General features: G+C 34.4%; 2 protein-coding genes across 9 annotated transcripts in view; one reads left to right on the forward strand and one right to left on the reverse strand.

The window, feature by feature from the left end:
- Positions 1-14,748, forward strand: part of LOC139687421 (G patch domain-containing protein 2) — a 38,963-nt gene extending 24,215 nt beyond the window's left edge. For all 4 annotated transcript variants that reach the window (XM_071584549.1, XM_071584551.1, XM_071584552.1 and 1 more), the window contains 4 exons: positions 879-1,003; positions 3,137-3,256; positions 6,523-6,650; positions 7,131-14,748. In XM_071584549.1, the coding sequence (XP_071440650.1) occupies positions 879-1,003; positions 3,137-3,256; positions 6,523-6,650; positions 7,131-7,321 (564 nt within the window). In that variant the 3' untranslated portion in view covers positions 7,322-14,748. The remainder of the gene's footprint in view (positions 1-878; positions 1,004-3,136; positions 3,257-6,522; positions 6,651-7,130) is intronic.
- Positions 14,749-17,188: 2,440 nt separating this feature from the next.
- The window catches only part of moody (G-protein coupled receptor moody), a 177,725-nt gene continuing 172,281 nt past the window's right edge, over positions 17,189-22,632 (reverse strand). For 4 of the 5 annotated variants that reach the window (XM_071585173.1, XM_071585172.1, XM_071585175.1 and 1 more), the window contains 4 exons: positions 21,622-21,775; positions 21,025-21,236; positions 20,749-20,913; positions 18,800-19,692 (listed from right to left, as the gene is read on the reverse strand). In XM_071585173.1, the coding sequence (XP_071441274.1) occupies positions 19,559-19,692; positions 20,749-20,913; positions 21,025-21,236; positions 21,622-21,775 (665 nt within the window). In that variant the 3' untranslated portion in view covers positions 18,800-19,558. Of the gene's footprint in view, positions 17,507-18,799; positions 19,693-20,748; positions 20,914-21,024; positions 21,237-21,621; positions 21,776-22,632 lie in introns of those variants that run through there. The other variant, XM_071585176.1, reaches the window with a different exon arrangement.

Raw genomic sequence — 22,632 nt, forward strand, 5'->3', positions numbered from 1 at the left:
CGCTTATATACAAGGTGGTCGGAAAATTTTCAGATCACCCATGTAGAGTTACCAGTTAGAGCATTGATTCGTCAGCTCTCAAGTCAAATCTCTTTGGCTGTGGTCTTCCTATGCTGGATTAATGCTCCCCCATTTGACATGCCCTACCGCCTTTAAATTTTATCCAGACCACTTTTTCTTATCTCTTGCTATAGTGGTGCCACAATCCTGCCTCTGGTTGGAAAAACTTAGATTCTTGAGTGTTTGCCACAGGCTGATTGGAATCTAGTTGATTTTTTTTGTTACGTCCGTGCGTGCAAAACCTGAAACCTAGTACCCATTTACTGAACCACTGTTTTCCATATCCGAGACATCCGTTTCATAACTACTTGCCACCCAATTCCTGGACATTTAGCATCTGAAATAGATATTCCAAATCATTTCATTTTTCACATCTTAAATTGAGAAACTATCCCTTTAATGCGTGTGATTTACACTATAGTACATTATGATGAACTTCGTTTCCTCTTTCATGATCACTGGGCAATCATGTAAAGTACATCGAAGAAATGTTATAAAGCCCAAGAACTTAACTTGAGCTTGATAAGACAATCCAGTTAAAATTTGTGACTTTTTTTATAATGCAGGGGATAGATTTTATGAAATAAAGTATAAAAGGGACTTTACTAAGACTGAGCAAGCTTAGAACTTTCCCAAATATGAACCAGGAATAAATCTGGGTGGTTTTTAGATAAATGGTGCCTATCATACGTATGATATGTGGTAGATTCCAGTTTAAGGAAGTTAAAACTTGTGTATTGAAAATGTTTAGTTGGGGAATATGCAGTATAAACTTTCATTTGATATGTTATGTTTCAATAGATTTTTTTTGTATTCAGAATGGACGAGAGATACGTGGAGGAAGGAGAAGAGTCAGGAGTGAAAAGCCAGCATTTAGTGTGACCACATCGGCAAATGAGAAGTTGTCACGTTTCTTACAAGATTCTGGGCAATCTGAACTAAGGTAATTATGAATAACTTGCTGTGTGCAAAAGAATATGTGATTTAAGAATGAATGATTTCTTGGATGTCTATCTACATTTCTCCCTGAAATGAATCTAAACTTCACCTTGGAAGAGGATTCCTGAGAAATCATAGGTTCTGAGTGTTTCCTGGGGAAGAGAATTACATGGACCTTGTGTGTAATTTCCCAAGAAGGGGTCCTTCCAATCTCGAGTTTTTGTTAACACTATAGAGTATTCACTCTGCATCTCAGGACTTTAAAAGCTCTATGTGGGTAATGTGAGGAGTGCTGATCAAATACTCTAAAGGCTCTAATTACTGTAAAGGTTTTGTAGAATTTCTTTTTAGGCATTTTATTATTTTGATCATGTGATATACCTACTTGTCTACCTGCAAAAACACACTGAAGCATTATTGCCTGAACTGATGAGAGTATAGAGCCTAAGTTAACTTGGTGGATATGTGTTCGTAACTCTCTTTGCATAGATATTCTTACAGTAATGTATTAGCGTAAGTCCAAATTATGATGATATTGTCAGGCAAATTTTTGTTTAGTTGTAATATCCATTCTTGATAAGAGAAATACTTATGTTATTTTCTACACCTTGTATGCACTTTTATGATCAATATTCAAATAATGACAGTACTTTAAAGGTAGAAACACTAACAACCACCTTTGTTTTGCCTAGTAAATAACATAACATCAAAACAAATTTTGATTGCAACTAAAATATGTGGAGGATTACAAAGTATTTGCTTTGCCAAGGATGAGCATGCAAATTATATTTCATTACATTTATGTTGAGATTTACCTTCTCCTTTCAAATACTAGCTGGTACCTTAAATATGCATTGCCATTTTCCCAAATGGGAGCATAGTAGGGCGGCATTGTATGTATGTACAGAGCATAGTATGATGTAGATATGCTGCTGAGCTACAAAATTTAGGAATAAATGCTACGTACCCAGGTTACTTGAGGTAGAAAGAATAATAGAACTGGCATTTTTGAATCGGGAGGAATTAATATGGGTGCTGTGAAAAAATAGGTCAAGAAGAGACAGTTGTATTATGTAATTTGAAAATGTGATTGTGATGGAAGAATAATTAGAATGCATGGATGCTTAAAAAATGCAGGCCTGATAACTATTAAAGGATAGTGTATAATGAGAAGCAGTTGATGGAAAGTTGGTCCATTAAGGAAGAGAAGATGTTTTGGTGAAAAGAAATGACATAAAGGGTTGGTTTGGGAGATATATGAGTAAAGTAAATTATGGATTTTAAAGGTAGACTGGCAGATTTGGGGAAGAGTTCGAGGAAGAAGGGAAGGCAGAACATGAAATAAAAAGGAATGAGTGGCAAAGAAATTCAAAGAGTATCAATTATTTTTTCTCTTCATGTTATAAATAAATTGTATCCTAGGCTATCCGAGATGTATTGTGGTTTTGGCAAAACACTGGATGAGCATAGTTATTAATGATAGGTAACATAGCAAAATAGCCAGAAATGCTATTTTGTCCTGAATTTGACTTGAAAGTTTGTTAGTCTAATTGAAATATTTGGAAGTTGTGGTGAAGCATTTTTGACCCAATATTATCTGTTTATTATTAGTATTAACTGTACCTCATGTATATATCTATCATGCAGTGACTTAAGGTAAAAAGAGAAGTGACTTAACAATGAATAATAGTTATCACTGTCGCAATACCAGAAACTGTAAATATATGCATATGAAAATATCAAACCTGTCTTTGGTAGCTAAAAGACCGACATCAATGTGCACAAATTCAACAGTCTACTTAAAAATTAGAAAAAAATGAGACAAGAATTTCAATTTTCAAGAAGAATCTATTTGCATATCTGGTTGATGTGTTTATTACAGGTATAGTCTTAATGAATATCTATGTAAAACCTAAGGGAATATTAGTTTCCTTACTTTACTAATTTGTACTTCTATTTGGAATTAATGTGACGTATATCCCATTGACGTGCCCAAATACCTGTAATGTATTCTCAATACTGTAAAGTGTCTGCTGAATAGTACAATTGCAGCCTCCATACAATGTTATACCTTTCCTGATACCAAGGAGTTTGTTATATGTAATTTTGATTGCACAATATTTGGGTCTCATTTCAGGCTACACCCAATGGAGAAGCAGGAAAGAGATCAGCTATGCCACTTAGCCAGTCTTTATTCCCTCAAAATGAACAGTGATTCATCCTGTGGGTTGTCCTGTCCAGTTCTGACAAAGACCAGGTATCAAAAACATTATATTTTAATTTCTGCCATGTAGCCACACGTATTTGTTTGATATCAGCTATGTTCTTGGGAGAGTTATCCGTTAACAACTTGCTAAATAGCTCTCATATTGAAATGAAATGACATTATTGAATTTGTAATTCCACTCACTTTTGTGTGTGGAATTACAAAGTCAATAATTTCATTTCAATAAGTTATGCAAATTCCATGAAGTTATGCCGGAGACAACAAATTTTTTAAATAGCTCTCCTTTCTAATTTATTTATTTATTTTTATTTTATTAATCAGGAATAACCCTTCACATAAAGAAAGGCAAAAAAAATGTTTTGGTTCCAGAATTTTAAAAGGAAAAACAATTTAAACTGGTATAAAGTACATAAAGTTAATATTGACATGTGTAGGTAGCCACGTAGCAATAATTAGCCTGCTAAAATTCTTTGGATAATATTGGTAACATTTTTTTTAAGGGATCCTGGTGAGATAAAAAGTAATTCAGTATAATCACAACTGTCAGCATCTCTTATAATCTGGTTTATAGGCGAGTAGTAAGTGTAGTTTTGTGCTTGATATCTTATTTCAAAGAGTGCTGCATACCTTTTGTTATGTGAAGGTACTTGGAAAGATATTGCCCTGCCAAAGAGTTCTAAGGAATCAATCCTGTTATGCTGTAATTTATGAAGAAAATTTATGTTATTAATTTTTCTACGTTTATGCAAGAAGGGAAGATTTAGTAGAGATAGCATTTCATGATAACTATAAAGATCTTTGTGAAGATTGAATTTGAATGCAATTTTGTGCACAAATTTTCTTTGTACACATTTGATTGTATGAATATGGAGTTTGTGGTAGGGTGACCAAACAGTAGAGCAGTATTCACAAAGTGACCTAACTAAGGAGATGAACAGAACTTTGTATGGCTCTTTATGTTTTAAGTTTTTACGGCATCGGAAGATAAATCCAAGCAATTTGTATGCTTTTGATTGAACATAGTTATAATGTTGATTGAATGGAAACCGTGAGTCCAATATATCTCCGAGGTTTTTTGTATGTGTTAATCAGGCTATAGGATAGTTGCTTAGCCTATATTCAAGATGCTGTGGACTCCTTTTCTGGCTGAATGTTACAGAATAGCATTTTTTAATTGGAAGTTAGATAGTTATGCTCACACCAGTTTTGAAGCCTATAAAGGCAGTTCTGCTGAGTTAGGTGATAATGAATTGATTGAACTGATAAAAAAATTTTTAGTCATCGGCATGCATAAGAAAAGGAATCGGTTCTAATGCCATTATAATATCGTTTATAAATTAGTTAAATAATAGTGGGCCCAAATGGGATCCTTGGGGAATGCCTGATGATGGATAGAAACATTTACTTTTGGATGCATTAATTTTTAATACAACTTCTCTGTTGGTCAAATAACTTACCATCCAGTCAAGTAAGGTACCCCTCATTCCCAATGCGTCCAAATTTCTAAGAAGAACCTCATGACAAACAGTATCAAAAGCCTTATTGATGTCAGTATACGAGGTGTGTGCAAAAAGTATTGTGACTATTGTGTTTTTTTTCAAAAATTATTTATTTATTCATGAATATCTATTTTCTCCCCTTCAAATTAATCCCCATTAGATTTATTCACTTGTGCCAACGTTTTTTCCAATCCTCGAAGCACTTCAAAAAATAATTTTTTGTGATCTTATTCAGCTCCTCCTTCAATGCAGTCTTTATCTCGTCAATTGTAACGTAGCGTCGTCCTTTCATGGGCCTCTTCAGTTTTGGGAACAAGAAAAAGTCAATGAGGGCCAGATCTGGGGAAGATGGTGGCTGCAGCATCATTAGTGTGTTGTTTTTGGCCAAAAATTTGCGCACCAGTAACAATGTGTGAGCAGGGGCGTTGTCATGGTTCAAAAGCCAATTTTTGTTCTTCCACAAATCCGGGCATTTGTGGCGTATTGCTTCATGCAAATTGCGCATAACTTGCATATAATGTTCCTTATTTACCATTCTACCCTGTGGCAAGAACTCATGATGCACCACACCCTTGCAATCGAAGAAAACTGGAAGCAAAACTTCCACGTTCGACCAAACTTGGCACGCTTTTTTCGGTCTTGGCTCGTGCTGCAGCTTCCATTGGGGTGAATGATCTTTAGTTGCCAAGTCATAACCATAAACCCACTTATGACCCTCTGGAGCAAATTTGGGTCGTCTATATATACTCAGAAGTAGGGCTGGGATTTCGTCATGACCACATACCTTTTGGAGGACAAGTTGGCAAAGTTTACTTTTGATGTCTTCTACTTACATTGTTATAGATGAGATAGAAATAGAGGTGTGAGTTTGAAAATTTTGCGGAGTACTAGTATATTTTACATACACAGATGAGAAATACATTGCAAAAAGGTTTGCTATGTCGTCATATGAACAAGCAGAAAGATCATTACAAAGCATTACATTGGGTAGTCTGTCCGTCGTTCTCGTACTGCTGACATGATTTCAAAAGTGTTTTGGATTATGCTGACTCGAGTTGTGTGATGTTTCTGTTGTAATAATTCCTTATTAATTTAGCACATTTTGACCTTTGCAGTGAAAATTTAGCATAGTCTGATTGCAATCCAGTTAGTTTATATAATTTGTGCTGTAATTTCTTTGTACCAATTACATTTTTCAGTTCAAAGCTAAGCCACCTAGGAAAACTACTGGTTTTATTAGTGATAATTGGAGTGAACAACTGGATGCCATGATATAGAATGTCATAAAAGTTATTTAAAGCCCCATTTATTTGAGTTCGTAGCACCTATTTATTTAATTTAATCCTATCTATTACAAAGAAACTGCGGAAGATGCCGCAACAGTAACTTTTAACGGAGTCATCTGCTAATATGCATTTCAATGCAACAATTTCAGAGTGTAAAAATCATTGGCCTTGACTGGGATTCGAACCCGGATCCCTCAATCCTAAAATTTCAAGGTTTAAGAGGATGTCTCGATAGCTTAACTGGCCAAAAAACTCGACCGGACATTGAGGGATCTGGGTTCGAATCCCAGTCAAGGTGAATGATTTTTACACTCTGAAATTGTTGCATTTTTCTAATATAATGAAATTTAATCTAATGAATTCTATTTTGCTGAAAATGCATTAACTTTAAATTTGTTATTTTTTAAACATAATATTCTTCTTGATGGTGTGTCAATGAATGGTAATTTGTTTTGGTGTATGAGTAAAAAAATTATGCATTTTCTATATTAATTGCATTCGTTAATCACAGGAATACCACTCAAGCTGTCAGGCTAGGCCAAGCACCTAGAGATGGGCTCCAATCAAGACTGAAGGCTTTTGAAGATTTCAAGCGGAGGAAGAGGGTTCCACCAAGTAGTCCTCAAACTCCACATATGGGTAACTTGAACACAAGAGACTTCTTTATTATTAAGGGCAAAATGTCAAGTGACAAAAATGAAAATTTGAGACAGAAACGGTTACAATTTCCATTTGATATAGAAAGGTTAATGAGTAATTGTAATGAGTATGGATACTTGTCAATTTTGAACTGCATATGGGAAAAAGGTACTTGTTAGCTAAAAACTGAACAGGGCAATGGAAAAATGTATTTTTTTCCATACCATCTGATGAAATCTAACAATAACTGACTTCTGTTGCAGAACTCATCAGCCGGTGTGCTGTCGCACACCAGCCTGCTGTGAGTATATCACTGTTGCACCTTCATTAAGCTTTGAATGCGGGATGTATTCACTTCAAATGGCAAATTTTGATGTGAGGGGATGGTGTAAAATGTTTTCCATGATCTTCATGTTGTGTTGCATAAAATGACATATTTCTCATAGCATTACTCTTATTTTTGCATCAAATTCTTTGCAGAAATGATGGCCGAATCTCCACCCACCCCAGTTCCAGAGAGTGATGCTGGAAATGGTATGGTTCAAGACAATGTTTGGGAACCAGGTACTGGACTTGGTCATGAATCGAGCGGTGTACATGAACCCCGGACATCTTCCAGACGTGTCAAGTATCAAGGGTTGGGGTATGCATCATCTTATAGGTCAAGCTAGTGTAAAAATTAGAACTCTTCATGTTTTTTTTTATTTGGGCTCATGAGAGTTAACTTTGTGATTCCATTTGGGTGATGGACATTAATGCACCTAAAATCCATTATCTATTAATGATTAATAATCATTTGCCAAACTGCCATTTATAGACTTGAATTAAAACTATGAGGTACTAATGGAAGTTTTAACCTTGTATAGTATACTAAGCAATAGTATAAATAAAATGCCCAGGGAAACAATGACACCTGATTATATTTGAAAGTTTGTGTGTGGCTGCTAGGCATTTTGTGAGAAAATCTTGTTTTTCATCTGACTTTGAAATAATAGGCATCTCCAGGAATCGAACTACTCTCTCCCGATTACTGGGAATTAGAAGCAGTGACATTTCTCCTAACTTAATGATGGTAAATCCTTTCCATTTCTGGGTAATGAAATTTAATTTACTATTGTTGGTTTCTTCAATAAGTTGTTAGCAAATTCGACTAAAAATATTTTCAGATTGGAGTTACAATTGATGATCAGAACTCCTCTATGTGCTCACATATTAACTTATATCCCAGATTCTGATATAGCATTTGAAATTCACTCAGAAATAAATGATGTATTATTCTAGATGAAAAAATATATTTGGAAGGTGTCTGGTGAAATAGATCTCAGCCAGTGAGAAGTTTGAGTCATATTGAGTAATTGTCCCTGCTGGCTACTAGGGTTTACATCAAATTTTTCATATTCCAGAGGTCTTCCCAGGTGGCCAAGACTGCCAATCTCGACACTTTCATTAAGAAATATTTAACACCTGACAACTCTTTTATAGTTTGGTTGTATATTTTTTAAAATCTTAACTTTGGTAGCAAATCATCATGCATGCTCTCCAGATGCTATTATTTATTATCTCCTCCATAATCTTTAAAAATTTGGTTTTAGCAATGAATAAAAAGATTTATAGCCTAGCCATTTCACCTGCTAGACTGGCAAGCTATATTAATTGGAGTCTGATATTGAACCTATTGACGGTATCTGTGCATAACTCCTGTTCTATTATCTCCCAGCCTTCAGCTCATGTGTTTATGTAATTAGTTTTAAATTTTCCAAGTTGATGGGCTGGAGGGTAAACTAAAGGGAAAGCTCATTTATTCAGGATTTTTTTTGGAGGTTCTGCATTGGTTTTTTCCAAGGCAATGGGATGGCGAAATTATAAAAACACGCAAGTTTTTTGCTTGATTCACCTAATGCACTATTACCAAGTGGAATGCAATTGCCTTTGTCCCCAATTTTTTTAAGCATATTTTTCATTGAAATTTATTTTTAAAATAACCCTTGCAGTTAAAGAAAAACTTTCACCATTAAAATAGAGGCTTCAGAGGTGATTTCCTGGAAGATAAATTAAATCAGAAAGATCCTGTGAGCCTAAAATTTGGTACACACAAAATGAATGGTTATTGTGATCTTTAAATGATGTCATACCAATTTTATTAGCTGAGGCTAATATAATTCTCTCTGTGTATGGCTTTGAGCAATTTTTTCTTGTTAAGAAGCGAGGTGATTATTTAGTTTCCTGAACAGAAAATTAGACCGTCTCAAAGGTGTTTTGAGGATAAAGTTGCAATTGTGAAAAAATAGTATTGGGATCTAATTGTACTTTTCCACTTGTGATAATTATAATTAATCATTTCTCCAATGATGTTCATGCCCTCGCCATACTAGTTCCTAATTTTCTCATTTTCAAGAGGAGAGGGAAGAATTTTTCGGATGAATATGGTTGTGTCATTGCTTCAATAAATGTGTGTCATAATTGTTCATGTCATCCAGTAGGGTAGCATTATGTATTTGAGAGCATGCATTTGAAAGATTTTACTTTGTTTCTGTATCAATTGCAGTTATGTCACGTTTTCAATGTGGCTTACTTCCATTTATCAGCAGTTAGTAAGAGTTGTAAGAATATGTAGATTTAACAGTATTATAACTTGAAAATTGCAGTGAGTGTTGCAACTGACCCATGGTATTGTTTTTATTTTATTTTTTTTTTGAGAGATGTAGCCTATGTTGCATTATATGCCAATATATAATGGAATCTTATTTCTCAGTGTTTTGGTATTTATTTCCAAAACCAGATTGATTATCTAAGTCATTGAGCCTCGAAAACATGCGGTTTCAAATTTTACTTTGTAAAATTTAAATGGTCATTCATAGTTTTAGTTGTAGTTATGGGTATTTGTTATGGGTCTTTAAAAAATTTTCACTGGATGTGATATATTTCATGGTTGAATAATATTCATTTCATAATGTATGCGCCATTATGCAAGTTCTTGTTACCATTTTCATAAATAACTTGATCTTAGTATGCTTATACATTATGGGTTATTGTGGTTTTAATGCGGGCTATATTAGGTGAAGTTCTATGTCCTTTGAGCACATTATCACAGTTGTTTCAATAACTTGCAAATTTCCATGCGGACAGCAAAGACATTCTTGAATATTAGTTTCTTTTGTGTGTGTGTAGTTGTGTGCATAAAAATGGCACTTGAAGATGGAACATTTTTTTTAGTTACTGAGGGACGAAATTTGAACATAGCTTTCAATCCTAAGAAAAAAAATGTATGCCCATACTGATTGATTGTGGATGATTTTGACATTATCTAGCATGTTGAGAGCTTCTCAATCATTGAAAAATTATTACTTTTGTTAGTCTTAATGTGGTTGTTGCTCAAACCTTCAAATTAAAGGGAAATCATATATGGTATGAAATTTGAATAATGAAATGCAAGGATTGCTCAAGCATTAATATTGTATATTGTCTTATGTTGATTTAATTATGGTGGATTTATGATTTGTCATAAAATTTCATGGTTGAAGATTCTCATTTCATTTTTTCTTTGTCTGTTATTGCACCAAATTAATAGTGTAGACGACTCTCGGGGCTGTGTTATTTTTTTAACAATATATGTGCAATGGTAATCAAAATTTTTGGTTGAAAGACTGAGTGAAATGTGAGTAATTTTATTTTGTTGATTTTGAAGTTTATGTTCTAATCATGCCATTGAAGCCTTTGGGATTTTGCCTTTCAAGTTATTGTTTAATGCATTTCTCTGATTCAGAGATGTAAGTGATCATGAATGTCTGAAGTTCATTTTTTGTCTTGTGTTAATGCATGGCTAAGTATTTTGGAATGAAGTGTTATCTCTTCCTCAACTTTTGTAGTGTAAGAATGGTGATATTTTTTATTTGAAGTGTTCATCTATCAGAAAGGTATTGATTGATTAAATGGCAGACTATTTGTAATGTTATTAATAATGGCAGCATTAACTTGCAGTGGTGAATTTTTAGTTTCAACCATCACATCATTTCTTCTTCTACCTCTAGAATCTTTGTTGAAGACTAAATTGGCTTCAGAAATTGTATTGCTATGAATTTATTTCTAGGTTCATAATTTAACATTTTTGAATTTAAGTCTGTTATTATTTTCATTGTATTCTCAGACCAATCAATCTGGCACAGAAGTCAAATTCTTCTGCAGCACCTATAAACTGATGATGGTCTTGATGAGCAACTGCAGGTCAAAATTGTCATGTTTTATCCATGCCCAATATCATTTTTATTATTGTTTAACAGCATTGACCTTTGACTTGAAATAAATATCTGGTCATCTTGTACAGCTAGATTTCATTATGGATCATTGTTGCAGGACCTCAGGCCTGTAAGATGTAGCCTTCAGGATTGACTTTCTCAAAAAAGAAATTCTTTAGTTAAAGGTCATGAATGGTGATCATTTTGACTGGGTGCGCAGTATTTTAGGGAGCATTATAAAGAGTAAAAATGTAGCTTTGCTGTCAGGCGTCTTGATATCTTTTGGTTGTAATTTAATGTTGCATATGTGTGGGAATGAAACACATTTTTTAGTGTAAACAAAACCTATTCATGTATTTAAAATCCAAATAAGTGAGCTCTGGTGTTGGCAGAGAGACATCATTGTCATCTCGTTAATCCTTACAAAGAAAAACATGAAAACAAATTGACTGTGTGGTTCATTGGTTGAATATTTAGTAGATGCGACAAGTTTGCATTAGGAATGTGTTTGGATGCAAGGGGGGGATACAGTGCTCCTTGATAAAGAGAATGCAATTAGTGAGAAAAGTTTTTCTGTTATTTATAAAAATAAGCTTGGAAACAGGAACCACCGACAAAAGTAGGTATTAGCTTGTCATTATTGTGGAATAATGAAGGATTACATGCCTGAAATTCTCTAATAAAAATAAGATTTGCAGCCATTTTATATACAATGCTCACTTAGCAAAAATCGTAACCTGAATGGCAACTGACCTGGTGAATCTTGCTAATTATTATTATTATTTGCTACGATTTAAGGCATGGGAGGGACATTTCAAGGTTCGGTGCACAATGCGATAAATTTTTATTGGCATTTTTGGGATAGGATGCAAGAAAGAAGCAACTTTTTTCATCACAATATTATTTGATATGAAATTAGTTTGACATGGAGTTTCATAAAATAATGAATGATAACTCAGTCGTTAACTATAGGGTAAGACCCTAATACTGATGTAAAGGAATCAATGAAAATAATATTGGAAACATCTGATTTGGAAGATTTTGAATTATATATTGTCTAAACTGACTCTGCCAATGTAAATACTTTTAATATTAAAATACTTACTATGCAAAATAAAAGTGGAATTGGAACATTAAATAAAATATTGTGTGGCATGCTCAGTTGCCTGACTCTAAACATTTGCTTCTGATTGCATATAGTAATTATTATCATGCAAGTTTTGGGTGACATATTGTATACAGTATTATTTGAATTCAAAGTGAATCTGGGAATGTTAGATGTGAGGGATGACATTTCAGCTAAAATGGTTCCCTTTCGGAATCGCAAGTAGAGGCTTGAATGTATTGAGTATGCATTGTAATAATCACTCCTCGACTATTCTGAGAGGATTGGAATGATGTGCTGGCTTACACTGGCTTCCCACCCAGAGGGCCCAGGTGTCTATCGTGGTGGCAGTAGATATTTTCCCTACTTGAAATGCTTTGTGGAGAGCACTTTTGAGTGAGTACGCAGTCCATCAGATGGGACGTTAACTGGCGGATCCCTTGGTGCCTTTCATTAAGAGTAGGCTAATGACGACAATGGATTTCATTCTACCCTTTATCCTTTCCTGCCCATCCCTAATGGCGCAAATGATCTTGGCTGTCAGTAGCATCCCCAAAAACTACTACTACTACTCAACTATTCTGAAGCATTGAACCCGTTTGCATTCAATTTTCTTTTTTTGAAGAGTGATTATTCAACCTCCTTATATTTGTCACTACATTTTTCATCCAAGGTCATTCGTGATTACTTCAAGATTCTGACTGCAGGCTTTGATGCAGTCATCGCTTTAGTTGATGCCTTAGCTCCCAAGTTCAATACTGTTTTAAGTGTCTAATTAGACCTGATTTCCTTTATGAATGGTTTTACATGTTCTTTACATTTTAAGGTACTGAGTCCTTGAGTCTTTGCCTTCAAATGTATTAAAAGCTTGGAAGTAATTTAAAATAAGGGAATATTGTGATGATTCACCCAAAACATGGGGATTGTCATTAAAGGAAGCTTTTGCTCTACCATCACTTTAAGTCCTCCCTTTCCAATCCTACATTCATTTCACAAATTTAAATGAACCTTTTAGTCCCTAAATTAGAGTCATCTGTTTAATTAGCTGATGTCAATGCATCACAAGCTTACAAAAATGACCTGGAAAAAACTGCTAGATAGTACATGATACCACTGGTGCTGCCAACTGACATACTTACTATTAAATCTCTAATGCTCAACCCCAAGCTCAATGCTGAAATTCAACAGAGATTGTAATTGAAAGTTTTTATTGTATATATGCTCTTGTAAATAAGTTGCAGCCAAGAAACATAAATCCCTAAATGCACTCTTGCTTAATGTTTCAATTTTTCACAAAGAACATATTCTGAAATACGAAACACCAACCTAGAAGAATATTAATCTGCATCCATTTCTTGAGTTTCTTCATGCATATATTCAATCATGTACATTCCATGAATACACTACTAACCCATCAAGTTACCATAATCACACTAAAATATGCACCAAATGGACCAAAATGTTGACCAAGCATGCAAAATTGAATAGTTTTTCCAAACAACTTTGATAGGTGGCAGGAAAGTACTTCTTGCGGAGTTAAGTTGGTCTTCAGAATGGCTAATATGTCCACCAGTACAAAGTAATGCACGACAGTCTTAAAAAAAATACCATATATTTCCCTGAAGTGTGAGATTCAGGAAAGCGCTTACCCATCCTCACTTTCAGGAAGACCTTAAAAGTTGGCCTTAATATTGCATTCACTTTTTCACTCATCTCTGTATTCACAGTGCTGCCAAATAAAAAATGTGCATTTCAAGTTATGAGTATCAATGATTGGTTTGATGGAGAAATGCATTTTTTACATGGTGTACATTGAGGTGTATTATGTTTCTACCATTAGAATCAACCATCGAGGAAAATATTTGTGGGCTAAGTCACTTATTGTAAAAGTTTTGCTGAGAATACTCCCCTGATAAAAATAAGCAAAGTATTCATTTCGAGATAAGAGCACCGTTACTAAACAATTTTTTCCCCTTGCCCAAGACTCCCATTTTCATGATGGAGTTTTAATAACCACAGTGGTTTCCAAGCATGACTAGAGACTACAAATGAAGCCCAAAAAGAAATTGTGGTACCTCATTTTCCCTATGAAACATTATTTCCCACGATGTAGAGTTATAATTTTGCAAATATTGTCTGTTGCTGTAATGATAAATCTTATAATTGACTGAGACAAATGGAATCATGAGTGTTGTTCCCCTCCCATTGCTTTCCCTTTCTTGGATACAAATAAACGTATATACAATGAAATCTTAGATGTCTTCCATGGCTCACTTGTTTGTTTTTATTTTAGCAACTTGCTGTCTACATGCAAAATAATATTATCTATCTTTGGTGGAATGTATTCATGAAAAAGAAGTGACCGAATGATATCTTGATTTTGGCAAAAAGGAAAGTTATATCTTTATAGTGAAATTAATTTGAGTAATGTCAGGTCAGTGCTGTTTATTATATTCCTACCTAGGAAACTTAGAGATCTGAAAAGAGGGCATTTTGTACATAAGGTAATGAGTATAATACTATTTGTAATAGTAATTGTATTGAGGGTGTCAGATCAAAACCTGGTATCAATAAATTAATGATCTATGGCAAAGAGGTAATTTCTTCATGCAGTCTTAAATAAGATTATATATATTTGATTTACTGATTTGGAATGTTCTGTTATCATTAATTATTTATTTTAAGTTCTTATATTTTCACACCATCTAATTGGCATGTTTCTGTAATAAATGATTTTCTTGTGCGAATGAAAAATAAATTGCTGTCCAAATAAAGTGATTAGTTTCATTGGCTTTCAAATATGGTTGAGCTCATGTGTGTGTGTGTAAAACATTGTTTTTTCCTAATCAGTTGGATGCAGTTTTTTGAAGTTGTGTTATTAATCTTATACATTTTTAATTTAGATTTTAAATAAATTTTATTATTCTATTCTAAATAAATTCTTAATTTAGAATTAAATGGACATTTTAATAAATATGGTGGTGGTGATTGATTTTCTCTTTAACTTTCTCTCTTAAGAATAAAATTTATTGAGATTGTTTGATATTTTGTCACTCTTTGACAATGTTTAATTCATTTGCTGATTTATGCATCTCAAGTCCATTCTTCTCGTGATGGCACTTTCACAGGTCTTTGCTAAGCTTAATTGCCTACTTTCTAAAAATGAAAAGTGGGTAATATGTCCAACTAAAAATGAAATCAACTGAATATTCGTAGGCATTTGAGTTCTTAAAAAATTAGAAGCCATAAGTCCATTCATTCCTTTTCTGATATTCATATTTGTCAAGAACTGAATTATATCATTTAATTTTATGTCTTACGAGAAACTTAAAAATATGTCTCAAAATCATCCCTTGGTCTTATATGCACAGATTGTAAAACTTTTATTCTTGAATCTGCCTAACTGAAAGAGGGATGCATCTTATATGCTATCAAATTCAGTGATTTTCATAACAAGATTGTATCAAGACTCGATGTTTCATTAACTTCAGATGATTGAAATGAATGCATAACATACAGGGTCCGTACAGTAACTGTATCGTGACTGTTTCGCTGTAGTCTCAACGGAGTGGTGGATGGGGGTCCGACCAGTCGGCTTGGTAGAGGAGCCCCCCACCACTCTGGCGCACTTTAGTTCAGTCGCTTCCGGGCATGCGTGGAGATGGGGGTGGATTTTTGTGATGTGTGATTGTTTGTGGTGTTGTCACGCCAGCATGGAGCGCACCGTCGAGCAACGCTACACTATGATGTTTTGCATTAAACTCAGGAAATCTGTGTCGGAGACCCCTGAACTAATTAAACAGGCTTATGGGGATGATGCCTTAAGCCACACAAGAGTTTTTGAGTGGCACAAAATGTTTAAGGAAGGCTGGAAGCTTGTCGAAGATGCGCACTGTGTCGGACGCCCAACGACGGCTTGAACCGATGCTCAGGTGGCCAAAGTGAAAATTGTTGTGAACTCAGACAGGTGTTTAACCATCGCCCTTATCAGTGAGGAGACCAGCCTTTCAGTGGGAACCGTCCATACTATCTCCTCCTCCTCTCTCATCATCATCATCTCCTTCGCAAAACTTTTCCTGATCATTACTGGTAACCCATGCTATATATTTGAAAAATATAATACTTCCACCTCAGATGATTACCATATTTTTGCTGTGATTTATCTTGGGATTGTAATATTTCTTGCTCTGTCCTCCACACCAATAATTTTGTTTTTATCTTTTTTTTCTGTAAAAATGGATATTTCATCCACAAGCCACGAGATTTTTGTTCTCTCTCATCTTTCACTATCTCAATCGCTGCATTCTTAAGGTTTTTTGTACATCAAAGATCAAGAGTAATAAAGAGCATTCCTCTCCCCTATCTTCTTATTTCATTATAGCTTATTGCCTGATTTCACATATTGGATCACTAGCAATTGTAATCTACATAAAGAGTGAACATCAAACTTTTGCCTTTTGTCAAAAGTTCATTTCAATTCCTTTTAGGATAGATATATTTAAAATTTTCTCCCTTACCATTTTTTATTTATTCCAAGATACAATCATACCAACCCTCCTCTTATACTTTTAGTATCTCATCAGCATGGGAACTTCATTGTTGCAATATATTCAGGTTTCATTATCATCAACATCATGATTGTTTTTTAATTATATTGCAGTAAGCTCATCACTCTCACTCCAGTGCTCACCTACATGTCTAATAACCAGTGCATTTCATGCAAATAATATAGAAATATCAGAAATAATTTCTTTATTTGGTGCTTTACTTTCAAACCTAATTTTGAGTCAAAATTATTCACTTAGGTTTTATAAGAAGCCAACTTACCCAACTTGTACCTCATTTGAATACATAACTCCCCTGAGTCAGTTTTTTCAAACTAACTTACCAAAATATGATTTTTAACTGCTCTTGTTGGAATTATCCTTGTGCAATTTTCACCTGCCGTCCAGTTGATCATGATCCAATGACAGCTGTGGTTTGATGGTGTGCTGCGATTTGATGAAACTGTCTTGAAAAACTCTCAGTTGCACAATACCTACCATGAATCAATGCTGCTTCCAAGGGATAAATTTACCCGATTTTTAGGTCCTAGAAGTCTTGCTTAGAAGGGCTTAGGTAAAGTTAATCCGTCTATTCAAATTTTTGGGACCTAATTTGTTGAATTAGGACTCATAGTTTTTGACAAGAATAATATTTATTTTATTAAATGTTTTCACTGTAAAAATATAAAATCTGAAAAAAATGAGGATTCTTTTTAAGGTAGCCTGTACTACTTTCCTCTTTCATGCTTTGAAGAAAAGTGGTAAGGTTGGCATAATGTCCATCACGTTTGATGTTGAGCATTTCTGAGGCACTTTATTTAAGTTCAGAGCAGGCAAATGTCAATGATTGACATTTGCCTTCCCATCAATATCGGTGAATGAGAACAATCCACTAGGAACTATTGTGGTGCAACATGCAGGAAAATGGTGCATCTACAACTCAGGATGGCTTAGTGTCCCCAGCAGCCGTTGCATCTAATGAGTAAAGAGAGGTGGAGAAAGTGAACAAATGGAATAATTCAGATTACTCACTACAGCTACAAGGATGTTTTCTTTTAAATATTCAAACAGTACTTAACAAAATAGTATATTCAGTGATCTCTTAAGAGATCATTACCTATCCAATGACTTCAAAACCCCTGGAGGCAGGGACAAGATTATTTACCGACCAGGCAATATACATAGAAATGAGTAGCATAGATGACCTATGCAAAGTTATGCTTCTGCGCAACATTTCAGTCTGTTTAGAGTTATAGTAATTGGAATTAAATTAAGGTAAACATGAGGTAATAAACTTAAAGGGCTGGGGAAATGAGAAATTAAATGTCACTTCATCCAGGTACAAAGAAGCAAATTAAACGACTTTTGAACATGTTAAGCCCTTTTTACTCAGAGTAACTTTACTTTCAGCTATGCATATGTAATAAAAAAATAGAGGAGGTGACTCATGTTATCCAGGCCAAATGTGACAAGTGTTTTGCGCTTGCCAGAAAATGTAATTTAGAAATTAGGGGAGTTCAGAGAAGACTAGGGTTCCCTTCTAATCAAGAAGAGTGGAAGCCAGACAAAAAGCCAGACAAAAGCTCTGTGCCACCGGCTGGTCATTGCGCAACAGTCATGTCTTGATGATCATCTTAACTCTAGCTGGAAACTTGGGAAGCAGAAATAAAGGTTTTTGAAAAATAGAAGGTCCTAAAATTTTACTTCTGACCCCGTCAAAATTATTAAGAGCCATTCCATACAATTGTTTTAGATTACCCAGATAATATGAGGGAAATAGAATGCTACACTAAAATGATATTATTGTTAATAAATAATTGGCAATTATTACTCACTTTGACTTGTTATATCAAAGAAAATGCAATTAACCAGCATTGTGAAATGCATTGAGGCCCATCAGTGGACCACAGGGCAGGTACCTAAGCCATGAAAGTAATTTAGTTAAATAAAATAGAATAATTCATTTTAGAATGATTGAGAATGAATGCCGAGTGAACGGATAGTTGCACTCATGGTGTTCCACTAATATAATTATTAGTATGTAGTTAGGGAAGTATTGCTACCATAGATAAAGCTTCACTGCAGCTTCTGCATTAATTATGCAAATATGCTCGATTTTGTCACATGCAGTTAGAAAATAAATGAAATCCAATAAACATGATTATTCCTCTGTGTGCCTCTCTTTTTCTCATATTATCAAAAGAGTTGGATGTTTTCTTGTATAATTGAGATGACGTATACAAAAATTAGTAGTTGTGGATTAACATTTTTATTGAACATCTTGGTGGAAGCCAAAATTTCATGAATTCAACATCACAGCTATGGACATTGGCGAACAATAAAAATGTCCTTTTAAAAAATATTGTTACCAGTCATTGTAGCTTAGAGTTGCTTTTACTATTTTTGCTTTTCTTTACATTCTAGATGAATATAAAAGAGTAAGGATATCCTATCAGCTTCTTGGTCAGGAAATATATATGCCTGTATATGAATTTTATTAAATTTGACAAGATTTAATGACTTGAAAATGTGTATACAAGCTATCGAATTAATAAATAGGTCGTAAAAATATCATGAGAATTTTACATTACATGAAATATTTTGATACTTAGTCTTTTTTTAAATCTTTCACTCATACACTTCTTTTTTCCTCAGGTGAATAGCACTCTTATAAATTCAAGATGTACCTTTACATAACCATATGAATCTAAAAAGAAGGCTTTTGGTGGTGTCACTCATAAGGGAGAAGTCATTCACAAAACCAATGGTTACCCTTAATATACAGCACATAGGCCTGAGCACTGTGACCCCTGTTGTTTCTTCAAGGGTATTTGGTCTCTCTGATGCCAACATTGGCATTAATGCACACATGATTGCAAAGAAAGTCAGTCACTTAACAGAAAACTGGTAAACAATCACTTTGCTGTCTTTTGAGATTTTTTCACTCAATTCTTTGGTCTCAGAATCTTTCATACCCACAAATTGTACTATTACATATATAATACTTGAGTTCATGAACACCATTTTTCACATACTGTCATCAAAAACATCAGGTAGGTCTTCTTCACACATATTTTCCACTTTGCTGCCTTTAACTGGAGTCATTGCTAAGGAAACATGAGATACCAGTGTCTTGCTATTGTGGAGCTCTTTTGATTTGTCTGCCAAAAGAACGGTTATGCATGAATTACACTTTCTATTCAAATGGGTAGTTGAGAGGATGGTTACCTCATTTGGATTTGATATGGCACATTTTCTTGGTATTGCGAGGATGCCAAATCAGTGGGAAATGATTCCAGGGCACATACATGGTCAGTTTTCCTTAGAATTACCACAGACTCCTTATTTTAGTGTTGTAAATAGGTTATCCCATGACTCAACATTTTAGAAAAGCAAGGAGATGTGCCCCTAAAATATCACTTTTGACTTTTTCATACACTATTAAAAAGTTAATCTTCCAAACATGCATTGGAGAAGAAGTTTTTTTTTTACTTTTAAAAAGGAATTGTAAAAAAGATTGTATCCAATTTCAAATTTAGGTAAGGTTTCCGAAATAACAAATGACAGCTGTTGCCATGACATGGGTCTATAAAAATTCAATGGGATGAAAATACTCAAAAGAGTTAACTCAGAAAATGACGATTATCATCATCCTAAGTGGCCTTCATAGTATCATGATGCGCAATCTCATTTGTTTAGCGAATATTTTTGTGAAACATCCAAGTTTTCTGCAATTTTTAACCATGGTAACTCAAAAATGTAACATTTACTGTAGCTTTCCCTCATTTATAATTTTGATTGAAATATTCACATATTTATTTAAGGAAATTCCTTCATTTTAGAAGAAAATTGGAGCACAACCTTGGTAGTTATGACTTCCTTTCATTTCATGACAGGTATGGCTTTCATGGATGAGGTGAACAAAATTAGCATCAGACCATAAAGCAGACTGAGTGGTTGCACCCAAAACTCAATTTGATTAGACTTTTTATTGAATAGGTACCGAAAACCCTAAATATTATTATCACTTCAATTTATATTTCAGTACAAACACATGGATTTCTTTAAAATGCCCTAAAAATGCCATTCTCCGTTTACACTGTGGCTTAAGTAGTTACCTTTTTCACCATGATGCCAGATGATGTACATATCTGTAGTAAATTAATTAAGATATATTCATGGCATTTAGAAGAAAACACTTGACGTCTGAGTCTCACCTGCTAGACTGCTTGGTGGAGGAGCAGTGAATGATAGCAATCTGGGTCTTCTGCATAGAAGAACTGTCTTGTATGCTTGACGGTACTGCTTATTCATGATAACATATATGATGGGATTTATACAGGCTGACAAATAAAGCAGTATGTAACCAAGCACATGGAATCCTGGTTGCAAATAAAAGAGAAAATAATGAGGTTAAATGGTTCAACGTGATGTGAAAATTGTCTGGCAGAAGGTTCTCTATCATGAAAGTATTTTATTATGTGAAGACTAACCTGGGTATGAAACGTCTTTGTCTGTCACCTTCACAATTGTTATTGGTAAATAGCACACGAGGAAGGAGAGGAATATGGCAAGAACCATTTTTGTAATCCTCCACTCATTCCTCTTTGTCTTGGCTTCACGATCACTCTTTTTCTTTCTTGAATCCTCTTCCCCTTTGTTATTCGCTGAAGATGCTGCATGCTTCCTCATTCTTTTCTCAGAGCTAGAAATTAAATTTAATGACATCAATAATTACATAGGCATGATCTTCTATTTTCAGAAGATTGGATATTTCACAGAAAAGCTGATATGTAGTGACCATTATTATAGTGATATTAAATAAGAAAATATTTGAAGAGGACATTAGAAGTAAATGCACAACTTTCACCACTTTTTTAAGTTCATCACCAAATATTTGATGTTTAATTGGACAGCAAGGTGTTCACAGATATGGCACGATAAAAGTTCTTCTAATTCTACTTTTGTAACTATTTAAAATGTACATTTAAGGTAATATTTAAATATCTGCTTCAACATTTAAAATAAATTGAAATAAAATCTAGAGCAAGTTTACCAAAAATTCTTTCAAAATTACTCGTTTTGCTTACCTGTGCACAACCCAAAATATTCTGGCATAACAGACAACTATAACAATGCAGGGGGTCAAGAAACCTGTGATGAAGAGTGCTGTCTTGGAGGAACGATGCTCACTGTCGTCAAGAATGGAGCAGGTCCCCAGTTTCTCATCATAGCCGAATGATCCTAGAAGATGGAAGAGCTCCTAATTAATTGAATTGAATCAGGGTTTACCTCACAATTTCATAGAACTGGGAATTTAAACTAGGATAGTATACATGAATTAATAGGTCTTTCAGGCATTAACTTAAACAATTATCTGATATCTAATCAAATTTATAGGGGACAGTGTAAGAACTACTCCTATCATTTTCCTTGACTTAATAATTTTATATGCTGTTGGGTATTTATTGATGAGGGGCTCCTCCTAACCATCATGCCTTCCATCAGTTGCCACTGGTCTGCATGGTGAGATGGGTTTCTTACTCACTGGCTAACCAGAAGGGCAAGTTACTCAGATCCTACGTTGCCCTGTGCATATGGCATTATTTTTCATGAAATAAATTAATTTAATACTTATAATCATGATTAGTAAAATCTTAAGCCAAGGAATTTAAAATGAATTCTGGCTAAAATCTATATGTGGGCATAAGAGTATTACCTGTTACCATCACCATCATACAACTGTAACCAATTTTAAGGTGTAACATTTTTTTAATTGCAAGGAATTCTGTCTAATTTCTCTTAAGGCGTTTGATGTTTGACATCTGAGTAGAGAAATGCTGACTCCACGTTTCTATCCACCCTTACTGCATACCCTGTTATTACTACCCCTACCAAATTATTCATCCATCCCTAATGGCACAAGTTACCTCGGCTATCAGTCGCCTCCCCTAATAGGTACTTTAACTGCATCAAAATTCTTGATGATATCCATGACAAGAATGCATATAAGATACTCGATCAACTGACGGCAGGTTTTTTCCGGCTTTCTTCAGACCTCACCATCAGTCCCTAACAGTACGAACAACACCTTGTTCAAA

The sequence above is a fragment of the Hetaerina americana genome, unplaced genomic scaffold (genome assembly GCF_022747635.1).
Source record: "Hetaerina americana unplaced genomic scaffold, ioHetAmer1.1.p SCAF_2, whole genome shotgun sequence".
NCBI lineage: Eukaryota > Metazoa > Arthropoda > Insecta > Odonata > Calopterygidae > Hetaerina > Hetaerina americana.